This window comes from Cucurbita pepo, chromosome LG08 (genome assembly GCF_002806865.2).
Source record: "Cucurbita pepo subsp. pepo cultivar mu-cu-16 chromosome LG08, ASM280686v2, whole genome shotgun sequence".
In the NCBI taxonomy this organism is placed as follows: domain Eukaryota; kingdom Viridiplantae; phylum Streptophyta; class Magnoliopsida; order Cucurbitales; family Cucurbitaceae; genus Cucurbita; species Cucurbita pepo.
Genome location: NC_036645.1, coordinates 2,175,355 through 2,189,006, shown reverse-complemented (window position 1 = coordinate 2,189,006; position 13,652 = coordinate 2,175,355). Strand labels below are relative to the sequence as shown.

General features: G+C 40.4%; 3 protein-coding genes and 1 non-coding gene across 4 annotated transcripts; 3 read left to right on the top strand and 1 right to left on the bottom strand.

The window, feature by feature from the left end:
* The first annotated feature begins 38 nt into the window (after positions 1-38).
* On the top strand, positions 39-3,241 carry LOC111800063. The gene is made up of 2 exons (XM_023683643.1): positions 39-608; positions 683-3,241. The coding sequence occupies exons 1-2, from the start codon at positions 39-41 to the stop codon at positions 3,146-3,148; spliced, it is 3,036 nt and encodes a 1,011-aa protein (XP_023539411.1). The 3' UTR covers positions 3,149-3,241.
* Positions 3,242-3,697: 456 nt separating this feature from the next.
* Positions 3,698-9,299, bottom strand: LOC111800700 (protein NRT1/ PTR FAMILY 5.2-like). Its single transcript, XM_023684511.1, has 5 exons — positions 9,128-9,299; positions 8,052-8,269; positions 6,902-7,467; positions 5,303-5,578; positions 3,698-4,285 (listed from the first exon to the last, which is right to left on the bottom strand). Exons 1-5 carry the CDS (start codon positions 9,246-9,248, stop codon positions 3,715-3,717), a joined length of 1,752 nt encoding a protein of 583 aa, XP_023540279.1. The 5' UTR covers positions 9,249-9,299; the 3' UTR covers positions 3,698-3,714.
* A 1,493-nt stretch (positions 9,300-10,792) lies between these two features.
* On the top strand, positions 10,793-10,865 carry TRNAF-GAA. Its single transcript has one exon. It is a non-coding gene; the product is annotated as a tRNA-Phe (tRNA).
* Positions 10,866-11,090: 225 nt separating this feature from the next.
* Positions 11,091-13,363, top strand: LOC111799722 (multiple organellar RNA editing factor 2, chloroplastic-like). The gene is made up of 4 exons (XM_023683172.1): positions 11,091-11,554; positions 11,640-11,737; positions 11,896-11,961; positions 12,970-13,363. Exons 1-4 carry the CDS (start codon positions 11,130-11,132, stop codon positions 13,110-13,112), a joined length of 732 nt encoding a protein of 243 aa, XP_023538940.1. The 5' UTR covers positions 11,091-11,129; the 3' UTR covers positions 13,113-13,363.
* Positions 13,364-13,652: the final 289 nt, after the last annotated feature.

Sequence of the window (13,652 nt, the reverse complement as noted above, 5' to 3'; positions counted from 1 at the left end):
GAGAGAAGTTGAGATCGTTCCACTCCTCCTCCTCCCAAATGGGGTACAGCCACAACGTCCGCCGTGAGTCTCTCTCCGGGTTCCTCTCCGTCGCCCGGCCGGACTATCACGTCGACGTTTTCGAGAACGATCTAGTGTGGCCATTTAACAAACTCGACGGAATTGACCGTGATGACGTCCGGGAAACCGCCTACGAGATCTTCTTCACGGCTTGCCGCTCCGCGCCGGGCTTTGGAGGTCGGAACGCTCTCGCATTTTACTCCTCTTCTAATCCTGAAAATGGTGGCAATGGAGATGGGCCGTCGGGGCCGAAGACAAATGCGGTGGTGATGACGCCGACTAGTCGGATCAAACGTACACTTGGGTTGAAAATCTTGAAACGATCACCATCGAGAAGAATGTCGTCCGGTGGGAGTAGTGGCTCTAACCCGTCGTCTCCTAGCTCCCATAGCTCCAATGGGTCGAGCCCAAATTTTTCATATACTCTGCCGTCGCCGAGACCTCGCCGGCCAATGACATCGGCGGAGATTATGAGACATCAAATGAAGGTCACAGAACAGAGTGATAATCGGCTTAGGAAGACCCTGATGAGGACTCTTGTTGGCCAAGTAAATTTCTGATTTCATTGTAGAATTTTGTGGTTTTTATGTGTAAATTTATGGTTTGTTCATAATATGAACAGATGGGAAGACGAGCAGAGACCATAATTCTTCCATTGGAGCTTCTACGCCATTTAAAGCCATCGGAATTCAATGATGCAAATGAGTATCATTTATGGCAGAAGCGGCAGCTCAAGATCTTAGAGGCAGGGCTTCTTCTTCACCCTTCGATTCCACTTGATAAATCAAACACATTTGCAATGCGTCTTAGAGAGATCATTCGTGGGTGTGAATCAAAGCCAATTGACACAGGGAAGAACTCTGATACAATGAGAACGCTTTGCAATTCTGTGGTGTCATTGTCTTGGCGCAGTGCCAATGGGACACCAACCGATGTATGTCATTGGGCTGATGGCTTCCCTCTCAACATTCATATCTATGTTGCTCTTCTTCAAGCCATTTTCGATTCGAGGGACGAGACGTTAGTACTCGACGAGGTCGACGAACTTCTCGAACTAATGAAGAAAACATGGTCGACACTCGGAATCACAAGGCCGATTCATAATGTGTGTTTTACTTGGGTGTTGTTCCAACAGTATGTTGTGACAGCACAGCTTGAGCCAGACCTTCTATGTGCAGCTCATGCCATGTTAGCAGAAGTAGCGAATGACGCGAAGAAGCCGGATCGAGAAGCGATGTACGTTAAGCTTTTGACGTCGGTATTATCGTCGATGCAGGGTTGGGCGGAGAAGAGGTTACTTCATTACCATGATTACTTCCAGAAGGGGACAATTGGTCAGGTGGAAAACCTTCTTCCCTTGGCGCTATCAGCTTCCAAGATTCTTGGAGAAGATGTCACTATCACAGAAGGTACAGGAAAAAACGAGGGAGATGTCCTTGTCATCGACTCGTCCGGTGATCGTGTCGATTATTACATCCGGAGTTCGATGAGGAATGCATTTGAGAAGGTACTTGAGAATGGGAAGCTTATTAAGGAAGAAGCGAGTGAGGCAGCGAGTGAGGTGAGCGATGTGAGCGAAGCGAGCGAGGCACTGGTCGAGTTGGCGAAAGAAACCGAGGATTTGACATTAAAAGAGAGGGAAAGCTTCAGTCCTATACTAAAGAAATGGCATCCAAGTGCAGTGGGAGTAGCAGCAGCTACATTGCATAACTGCTATGGTAGCATGTTGAAGCAATACTTAACCGGGGTGGCGACGTTAACGAGCGAGACAATCGGTGTATTACATAGAGCAGGAAAGCTAGAGAAGGTACTCGTTCAAATGGTTGTTGAGGATTGCGCCGACTGCGACGACGGCGGGAAGGCGATCGTTCAAGAGATGGTTCCTTTTGAAGTAGAGACCATCATAATGAACCTAATGAAGAAATGGGTGGATGAGAGGGTAAAGAAACAAAGGGAGTGTGTTAAGAGAGCTAAAGAATCAGAGAGTTGGAACCCGAGGTCGAAAACCGAGCCATACGCGCAGTCGGGTGTCGAGTTAATGAAGTTAGCTAAGGAAACAGTGGAGGAATTGTTTGAAATTGGTATTGGAGTGAGTGAAGAACTGGTTGAAGATGTAGCCTCTGGTTTAGAATCAATGTTCCAAGATTACATCAGTTTTGTGGCATCATGTGGTTCAAAACGGAGCTACCTCCCACAGCTTCCGCCGCTAACTCGTTGTAACCGAGACTCCAAGTTGATCCAGCTATGGAAGAAAGCTACCCCTTGCAGCGTGGTGGGCGAAGACATGATACTCCATATTGATGGCCATCACGCCCGCCCCTTGACAAGCCGTGGCACTCAGCGGCTATACATTCGCCTAAACACACTGCATTATATATACTCTCACTTACATTCCTTACACAAACTCCTATCCCTTTCATCAACAAAATCCTCATACTTTGAGCTAGCAAACTCGGCCATTGAATCCGCTTGTGTTCATGTCTCCGAAGTAGCTGCTTATCGAATGGTATTCCTCGATTCAAGTTCAGTGTTGTACAACGCGTTATATGCAGGCGATGTCGCCAATGCGCGACTTCGTCCAGCCTTGCGTGTCTTAAAGCACAACCTGACCTTATTGTGTGCCATAGTGACGGATAGAGCACAAGCCTTGGCAATGAAAGAAGTAATGAGAGCCTGTTTTGAAGCGTTTTCGATGGTTCTTCTTGCTGGAGGAGCGTCGAGGGTGTACTATCGTTCCGATCACGACATGATTCATGAGGACTTTCAAAGCTTGAAGAAATTGTTCTGTGCTTGTGGAGAGGGATTGATTGCGGAGAATGTCGTCGACCGAGAAGCCGATGCGGTCGAAGGAGTCATAGCATTGATGAACCAATGTACTGAACAATTGGTGGAGGATTTTAGCGTTGTGACTTGTGAAACGAGTGGGATAGGAGTTGTGGGGTCTGGACAAAAGCTACCTATGCCTCCGACCACGGGACGGTGGAACCGAGCCGATCCGAACACCATTTTACGCGTATTGTGCCACCGTAATGATCGAGCTGCGAACCAGTTCTTGAAGAAAACATTCCAATTAGCTAAAAGAAGATAGAAAAGCAGAGAGGGACAACAGAGATAGAGAGTTTGTGTGTGTGTGTATTATTCCAACTTTCAATTAAGTTTGGGAAATACAGAGACATTGAGGAAACACACATTGCATGCAAATTTACAAACCAAAACAATTCATTGCTGTGATGATGGTTGGGATGAACTATGCTTTCTCTTTGATTTTTCATCTAAACCACCTCTTTCCAACACAAAAAGATTGCACAAATTCTTTAATTATTTACGTCAATACTTACCTCACCGCTACCTGATATTATCCACTTTGGCCCGTTACGTATCGTCGTCAGTCTTACAGTTTTAAAACACGTTTCATTCCCCTCTCCAACCGATGTGGGGTTTCACAATCAACCTTCCTTGGGGACTAGAGTCCTCGCTGGCACGCTTATAAGGAACATTTCGTTCCACACTCCAACCAACCTGGGATGTCACAGTTAATGCAAAACAAACATATTCGTATGTCTTTAACCATGTCTTAGGCTCTTCGCTGATTTCAGCTCTGTCTAAGTTCATAAAAGAACACATGTATCATTACTCATGAAGAGCTCAAAGCATTCAATTCCTTTCCTTGAGTTCATCAGCAAGAACATTTATGGAACCACAAACTTCAGCCTTATACACATAAAGTTTAGAAACGATCAAGAACACAATGAAATTGATAGCACTAAGCACAGCAATTAAGGCGTAGTAGTAGTCAAGATGAGAAGCGTTCAAGTTGTTCAGAATCCATCCATTGCCATTGTTCTTGGTGATATGAGAAACTGTTGAGAGCAGAAAACTACTTAGAAAATTCCCAACTCCAAGTGAAGTCATTGAATATGAAGTGCCTAAACTCTTCATGCTTTCTGGTGCTTGATCATAGAAGAACTCAATCTTGGCTACTTCTGTGAATGCATCAGCAGTTCCCATCAGCATGAACTGAGGTAGCAGACTGAAAATTGTCAAGGGGATTTCTCCTCCGTTTTGTACTAATCCGTTCTCTCTTGCGACGTAAAGTCTGCGCCGTTCGACTCGAGATGCTATCGTCATGATCATGGTATGGAGAATCATTCCTATTCCCATTCTTTGTAGGAGTGTGATTCCTCTCGGGTTTTTCGTCAATCTTTGCATTATCTTCACGAAGATTCTGTAAAACATAGCAAACGGATTATGTAACAGTCTAAGCCCATCGCTAACAGATATTGTCCACTAGTAAATGGTTTTGTTCCCCTCTTCAACCGATGTGAGATCTCACAATCCACCCCCCTTGAGGCTCAGCGTCCTTGCTGGCACACTTTCTGGTGTCTGGCTCTAATACCATTTGTAATAACCTAAGCCCATCGCTAATAGATGTTGTCCGTTTTGGCTTGTTACGTATGCCGTCAGGTCCCTGGTTTTAAAACGCGTCTACTAAGGGAGAGGTTTTCACACCTTTACAGAGAATGCTTCGTTCCCTCTACAACCAATGTGGGATCTCACAATCCACCCCCATTTGGAGCCAGAGTTCATGGCTTTTATACTATTTATAATAGCCCAAGCCCACCACTAGTAGATATTGCCTGTTTCGGCCCGTTACGTATCGCCACCAGCCTCATGGTTTTAAGACACGTCTACTAGGGAGAAATTTCTACACCCGTATAAGGAATGTTTCGTTTCCCTCTACAACCAACGTGGGATCTCCCAACCCACCCCCCTTGGGGCCAGCGTTCATGGCTCTTATACTATTTATAACAGCCCAAGCCCACCGCTAGTAAATATTGTCCGTTTTGGCCCGTTACGTATCGTTGTCAGCCTCATGGTTTTAAGACACGTTTACTAGGGAGAGATTTCTACACCCGTATAAGGAATGTTTCGTTTCCCTCTCCAACCGATGTGGTATCTCACAATGCACTCGTCTTGGGGGCCTAGCGTTCTTGCTGGCACACAACCCAGTGTCTAGCTCTAATGCCATTTGTAACGGCCCAAGCTCATCGTTAGTAAATATTGTCCGCTTTGAACCATTACGTATCGTCGTAAGCCTCATGATTTTAGAATGTGTCTAGTAGGGAGAGGTTTCCACACTCTTGTAAGGAATACTTCGTTTCTCTCTCCAACCAATATGGAATACGATAGATTAAACAAAAACCTTTTAACCAAAAGTTTAAGGTAATAAACTTGAGCAAACCTGTCGTAGATGACAACACTGAGGAGCATGGAGATGGTGACAAAGGCAGATAAACTGGCAGGAGGGATCTGGAAGTGGCTGCCTACGCTTCTGTCAAGAGTGGTGCCTTGCTTGATGAAAAGGGTGTGCGTTTGAGCCAACATAGTGCTTGGAATGAACGTGCAGACCAGAATTGGGATCATTTTCAGTATCTGCTTTGTCTCTTCCACTTGTGTCACTGAACATAGCTTCCATGGTTCTGTTGAACCTGTTCTTATAGCAGCCTTGTTCAGGAACCTACATATAACACTCAATCATTCAACCCCATAATGGTTCAAATCGAGCGTAATAGCCCAACCCCACCGCTAGCAGATATTATCTTCTTTGAGTTTGTTTTAAAATGCGTCTACCAGGGATAGGTAGGAATACTTCGTTCCCCTCTCCAACCGACGTAGGATCTCACAATCCACTCCTTTGAGGGCCTAGCATCCTCGCTGGCACATAGTCCAGTGACTTGCTTTGATACCATTTGTAACCGTTCAAGTCCACCATTAGCAAATATTATCTTTTTTGGGTTTTCCCTTCAAAGGCTTCCTCTCAAGGTTTTAAAACGCGTCTACTAGGGAGAGGTAGGAATACNCCTTGAGGCTCAGCGTCCTTGCTGGCACACTTTCTGGTGTCTGGCTCTAATACCATTTGTAATAACCTAAGCCCATCGCTAATAGATGTTGTCCGTTTTGGCTTGTTACGTATGCCGTCAGGTCCCTGGTTTTAAAACGCGTCTACTAAGGGAGAGGTTTTCACACCTTTACAGAGAATGCTTCGTTCCCTCTACAACCAATGTGGGATCTCACAATCCACCCCCATTTGGAGCCAGAGTTCATGGCTTTTATACTATTTATAATAGCCCAAGCCCACCACTAGTAGATATTGCCTGTTTCGGCCCGTTACGTATCGCCACCAGCCTCATGGTTTTAAGACACGTCTACTAGGGAGAAATTTCTACACCCGTATAAGGAATGTTTCGTTTCCCTCTACAACCAACGTGGGATCTCCCAACCCACCCCCCTTGGGGCCAGCGTTCATGGCTCTTATACTATTTATAACAGCCCAAGCCCACCGCTAGTAAATATTGTCCGTTTTGGCCCGTTACGTATCGTTGTCNAGCACATACCCCAGTGACTTGCTTTGATACCATTTGTAACAGTCCAAGTCCACCATTAGCAAATATTATCCTGTTTGGGCTTTCCCTTCAAGGGCTTCCCCTCAAGGTTTTAAAACGCGTCTACTAGGGAGAGGTAGGAATACTTCGTTCCCCTCTCCAACCAATGTAGGATCTCACAATTCACCTCCTTGGGGCCCAGCATCCTCGCTGCCACAGTGACTTGCTTTGATACCATTTGGGACAACCCAAGCCCACCGTTAGCAGATATTATCCTTTTTGGGCTTTCCTTTCACGCTTCCCCTCAGGGTTTTAAAACGCGTATGCTAGGAAAAGGTTCGCACACCCCGATGTGAGAGCTCACAATTCACCCCTTATAAGGAATACTTCATTTTAAAAATGACAATATCAACTGGTGGTGGGTTTAGACCTTTTCAATAAGAGAGAACAATGGTCACCTCAACGATGAAGTGGAATCGATCCGAAAAGCTCGTTCGATGGAGTACTTTTCAAACTCAAGCTCATGAAGTTCTTTTGGGTCATTAGGAAGAGGGAGCCTCCAATTCCTAGCAGCAGCAACAATGACATTAGCCATTCTAGTGAAGGGGCTGCCACTAGGGAGCTTATGTCTGTAAAAGGGAGTGCCAGCCACAAATATGAGAATGGAAATAGCCAAGCCAATAGTGGGAAGGCCATAGCCCAAGCTCCACCCGACATTGTCCTGAATGTAAACCACACCCGTGTTGGCAAAAAGAGTGCCAAAGAAGATGCTGAACATCCACCAGTTGAAGAAGGACAGCTTTTGTGCCTTCTCTTTTGGATGGAAATCGTCGAATTGGTCGGCTCCGATCGTCGATATGTTCGGCTTCGTCCCACCGGTGCCAAGAGCTAGAATGTAGAGTGCACCGAAGAAAACCGCAAGCTGGAGTTTCGAGGCTTGCTTGCAATTTCCTTTGTTGACTTCTAAACATGGTGGCGGTTTTAAGCTCGACATTGACACTGCTAACGTTAGAAGTCCCATTCCCTATAATTTCAATAATATTATATATCTTAACTAGTCGAATAAACAAATAAATTATTATAAATTTTGTTTCAATATTACACATAAATTTAACAAACAAAAAAAAAAAAAAAAAAACTCGCTTTTCAAAAAACGTTAAAAAAAATATTTTTTTTTATTAAAATAATGCTAAATTTTGTTTTAATAATATAAAAAAAAATTAAATAATTAAAGCAGTTTAATGACATGCATAGTTGTACCTCGTAATGGAATAAGTTGGAATAAATATTTTACATTATATTTTAAAAAAAATTAAGAATATAATATTTTTAGACCATTATGTCCCTCTCCTAGAGGCACGATTTTTTTGTCCCTCTCCTAGAGACATTATTTCTCGAAACAATAAAATAAATAAATAATGACTCAGCATATCCTTCTGTCTATTTAATTTTTTATTTTATAAACGTTTTAATAAAATATTATATTTTATTAAACTGCATCTATCTAGTTCTGGTTCTTTCAGTAATTTCTTTTATTTATCTCGTTTTTCAAATGAAAGACGAGATATATTGAACAAAGATGGAAATTACTGAAATATAAGAACATACCATTAGGCATATGGTCGAGGCAATCATAAAGGTTCGATACCGACCGAGATGAGCGTCTGCAATGTAAGCTCCTAAGATGGGCATTATCCAAACAGTTCCAGACCAATTGGTGACATTATTAGCCGATGCTACGGTGCCTTGATGCAGCTTCTTTGTCAAGTATAATATTAGATTCGTCGATATCCCGTGATACGCCATCCGTTCGAACACTTCATATACTGTCATTAACCCACAACAAAAAAGTCAATCCCCATTTAAGTCGAAAATCGATCTTACAGTATAGATGCTTATTGTTAAATGATCACGACTCTCGACAGTGATATGATATTGTCCACTTTGAGCATTCCCTAAATTAGGGTTTCATCATCCAACACCTCCCCTTAATCGAGGCTCGACTCCTTTGGAGTCTTAGTCATTTTTTACTGNTTCCTTTGGAGTCCTAGTCATTTTTTACTGCCTTCGAGAAGGCTTGACTCCTTTTTCTTTGAGGATTTACCAATCTATCGGCACGACTAAGTTTAGGGCANTCTTTTTCTTTGAGGATTTACCACGACTAAGTTTATTCGAGGAGGCTTGACTCCTTTTTCTTTGAGGATTTACCAATCTATTGGCACGACTAAGTTTAGGGCATGACTTTGATACCATGATAGACGAACACGACTCTGCACAATAGTATGATATTGTCCACTTNATAGACGAACACGACTCTGCACAATAATATGATATTGTCCACTTTGAGCATAAGCTCTGGTGGCTTTGCTNCAAAAGGCTTCATACCAATGGAGAGAGTATTCTTTTGTTTATAAACCCATAATCATTTTCTAAATTAGCGGACTTTCATCATCCAACACTTATGACCTCCTCTTAAGGACGGAGAAACAAGTACATAGAAGAANCTATGGGCTTCCCCAAAAGGCTTCATACCAATAGAGAGAGTATTCTTTTGTTTATAAATCCATGATCATTCCCTAAATTAGCCGGACTTTCATCATCCAACACCTATGACCTCCTCTTAAGGACGGAGAAACAAGTACATAGAAGAAGAAGTTGCAGAGCAAACGAGAGAAGAGTGTTACCGACGATGAAGGAGCAAGCTTTCCAACGACCGGTCTTGGAGCGGAGGACGGGATTGCCATGGAGATCGACGGTTCCATCTTCGGTGTAGCGGTCGAGGCCAGTTTCTTGTAGGGACGCCATTAATGGAGACGAAGAGATCTAAAAGCTATCCCTTGGGCTCCAGAAATGTTGAGTTTGAAGGCTTAGTTTGTGTCTACCACTGAAACTTGACCCTTTTATATACGCGTCTATCCACTTTCTATGAATCCTATCCTCTCTCTTGTCACCTTCCAAACACTCAAAATTATAGGCACTCACTTTATAATTCTCAATATTTTTTTATTAAATTAAAAAATTAAAAACTAAAATATTTTTATATTTATTTGAATATTATATTTAAATTTTTTAAAAAATAGCTTAAATTTTTTTAAAAGAAACTCTTATTATTAAATTTAAAAAATAAAAATAATTTTTTTTAATGATTAAGTGATCAATAACTCAATTTTTTTTTTTTTAATTTATTTATTTATTTATTTTAAATTTTGAAGCCTAAATTAAAGCAAAAGTCATACACAGAGTTTACTTTTATGAGAAAAAGCATCCATTTTTTGTTTTTTGTTTTGGTCGTTTTGTAGCTGAGAGTTGACTTATAAGTCAGCTGGAAGCAAGACCATGATAAAAGGAGGAAAAAAAGGCTCCAAGTTGGGTGTTATTTATAATAATTTTCAAAATTAAAAATAAAATAAAATATATTTTCGAGGTAGCTTTGAAGGGGAAAATATGGGTAATTATTGTACTTTGATTAATTTTTATTATAATTATATATTTTTTATTTTCATGTTGAGTGTTTACTTTGGAAACATTGATGAATTATTATTATTATTATTATTATTTAATTTAGTTGATATTTCTATAATAATCATTATAAAACTGATTAAAAAAATAATTATTAAAATATTAAAGGTGAAAATAGATTTTTTTAAGTAAAAATGAAATTTAAACTTTTAAAAAATTGTCAAAAATAAACCTCTTTGTCTAATTTGGTGTTTTGTTTACCCAAAAAAAATTATTTTTTCTTTAAAAATTAATTTTAAAACAAACAAATAAACTGATATTATTAGAGACGGAAGAGTTTGAGATATTTAACCCAATTCATAAAAGTTGAGTTCGGTTGGATTATTTTTCGATTTGAGTTGAGTTAAATTTTTTAAAAATCGAGGTAGGTTCATGGATTAACGTTTTTTTGGTTGAGTTATGACCAATTCCAAAGAGTGTTATAATCCTAGGACTAAGTTAGTTGAACGAGAAGATCATTGGGTTAAAATTGATGGTAAAAATTCATCGGACCATAATCATGAACATGTATTTAGTTGGTATTTGATATTATAGATCATCGGTAGAGGTGTTCATGAGTTAAGTTTGATCAGGTTGATACATTATTTAGGCTGAATTGAAGTGGTTCGAGGCATAAAGATTGTTCGTTGAAGAATAAATAATTTAAAATAATTAAGGAAATAAATATTAACAAACAATTATGAAACTAAATAATTAAGATAAATATATGTGCATATAACAATAAACTAGTTTTAGATTAGCTTTTTTATATATAACAATAAACTTGAGATGATTATTGCAATTGTGATATTATAACTTGAGATAAAAAGTTTGGCCAACCTAACAACAACGCGGGGATAGCTCAGTTGGGAGAGCGTCAGACTGAAGATCTGAAGGTCGCGTGTTCGATCCACGCTCACCGCATAGATTATTTTATTTTTATCTAGTACTGGAGGCTATTGGGCTTTGAAGAAGCAAAAGCTTGGCCCATTTTTTGTGAAGAAGGCCTACTTTTTCGTGTTATGGGCCTATACCAGCGTCTAAATCCGGCCATTAATGGGCCTTAAGGAAACAAGAGAGCAGGCCCATTAAGCAATGACCTTACAACATTGCCTTCTGCTATTAAAACCCTCGAATCCTCCTTCTTGCATTTCTCCATCGCTGTAAACCCTTTCACGGTCGCCTTCTATGGCGTTATCCCTTCTTCGTGTTATGGCTTCCGCCTCCGCCTCCGCCTCCTCTGCCCGCCTCCCTCTGGCTCATAAACGCCTCTTTTCCGCCTCCAAATCTCTTACACGTCCTCCTTCTCCTCCATCTCTCACTCTCGCTCGTCGATCTCTTCCTCTGCTTTCCCATGCCGTTCGATCTACACCGTGCGCCCCCTGGCTTACCTCGATTCGTTGCCGTGTTAATCGGTCTGGTAACTCCGGTTACGCGCCTCTTAACTCAAACTCCAACTTCAGTGATCGTCCACCCACTGAGATGGCGCCACTTTTCCCTGGCTGTGACTATGAGCATTGGCTCATCGTGATGGACAAGCCTGGTGGTGAGGGTGCCTCTAAGCAACAGATGATTGACTGCTACGTTCAGACCCTCGCTAAAGTTCTTGGCAGGTATTTGGAAGGATATAATGTATTTTTCTTCTTAATTTGGTTGCGTGTTTTCGCTGATTTCGGCTGTGTTTTGTGATTTGAACAGTGAAGAGGAAGCGAAGAAGAAGATCTATAATGTTTCCTGTGAGAGGTATTTTGGATTTGGATGTGAGATTGATGAAGAGACCTCCAATAAGCTTGAGGGTATGTGTTATGATCTTTAAATTTCTTCTTCATGTGCCCTAACATACAGGCCGCCGTTTCCTTTCTCGCACTTTTGTTATATATGTGGTATTTGTACTTATCATATTGAAATTGTGAAGCTTGTATCTAATGATTTTTGTTTGTATCTTTGCGAACAGGCTTGCCTGGTGTTCTCTTTGTTCTTCCTGATTCTTATGTCGACCCTGAGTATAAAGACTATGGGGGTAAGCATATGATGCTTTAAATGTTTTGTTTTTCGCTGTAAATTAAAAACCCAGTCAAAGAATTCTTGACAGACAATGACATTGATATCTAGGAGGTTCATCTTGGCAAAGTCGCTTTCAAGAAGTTGTTTGCTTTAGTTATGAAACATTATCTATGTTTATATCATGCGTAGATTTGCATTCTGGCTAACCATCCTTGATATTATGTTCATTTTATTAATATGCTCATGATAGCTTAAGAAATGCGAGAAACATGACTTTTGGACTTAAATAAGATAAGCTATGATAGAGTCCATCTTGGCAAAGCTAAATCAGCCTTTTAGCAATGTTTAGTTTTGAATGCTAATGGACTCATAACAAATGTCACTCTTAACTGTTCTGAGCTTTGTATGTATAGTGGAGTTTCAGATCAGTAGAGATTAAACATTAGCTTTGCTTATTTGTTAAATTTATCAAGTGTATAGTCCATCTTGGCAAACCTAAATTAGTCTTTCAGACAATGTTTAGTTTTGAATGCTAATGGACTTACAACAAATGTCTCTCGAAACTGTTCTGTGCTCCTTTTACCTTGTGGAGATGCAGATCAGTAGAGATGAAACATTAATGCATTTTATAACGTTTCAAAGTCCCATCTTTGCAATGCCTGATTTTGAGTCCTGATAAGTTATGCCATTCAGGTTTCTTTAATCCCATATAGTAGTTGAAGATTGAAATTAAAAGAGAGTGCTCTTACATCAGTTTACAGATTGAATGCGTGTATAGTTCATCTTGGCAAACCTAAATTAGTCTTTCAGACAATGTTTAGTTTTGAATGCTAATGAACTTACAACAAATATCTCTCTAAACTGTTCTGTTCTCTTTATACCTTGTGGAGATACAGATCAGTAGAGATGAAACATCAAGACTTGCTTACTATGTTTGTAGTCTGTCTTTGCAATATACTTTTCAGTGTGAAATAAAAAGGGTTTTTTTTTTTTTTTTTTTTTTTTTTTTTTGTGGTGGTCGCAGCTGAGTTGTTCGTGAATGGTGAAATTGTTCAAAGGTCACCAGAGAGACAGAAAAGGGTGGAGCCACAGCCTCAAAGAGCTCAAGATAGACCGAGGTATAATGATCGGACCCGGTATGTTAGGCGCAGAGAAAACATGAGGTGAGGCATTTGAGAAGTGAGAATATGTGCATATGTTGAGTAGAAAGAAGGGGGAAAAGACTTTTATTGGAAAACATGGACAGATGAAGTTGTTTTGTCTGTAATCCCCATTCTGGTATGTAATAGATCAGAATCATGGCGTTTTTAGGAGGTGGTAATTTCCTTTGGTGAACTTTCCTTCTCATCTTTATTTTCCTAGTAATGATTATCAAGTTTTGTTTAATTGTATAATGAAAGGGGGTACATTCGAAAACCTCCTCTCTTTTTTCTTTTTAATAATTTTATTTTAAATCTACTTTTATTTGAATAATAATCTCAAATATCTATGTATATACACGAAACAAATATATATTCACCCTCCTTTCCATAAAATGGGCTTTAACTTGTTTGTGGCCCAAATATCGTAATCCAGCCTACTAATAAAAAAGATTAGTTTTAAGGGTTTTTACTTGACAATGGCCCAAACCCCGTAGTCCAGCCCAGCATTAAAAAGATCGAGATTTATGGGCTTTGACTTGAACGAGGCCCAAACAATCTAGTCCAG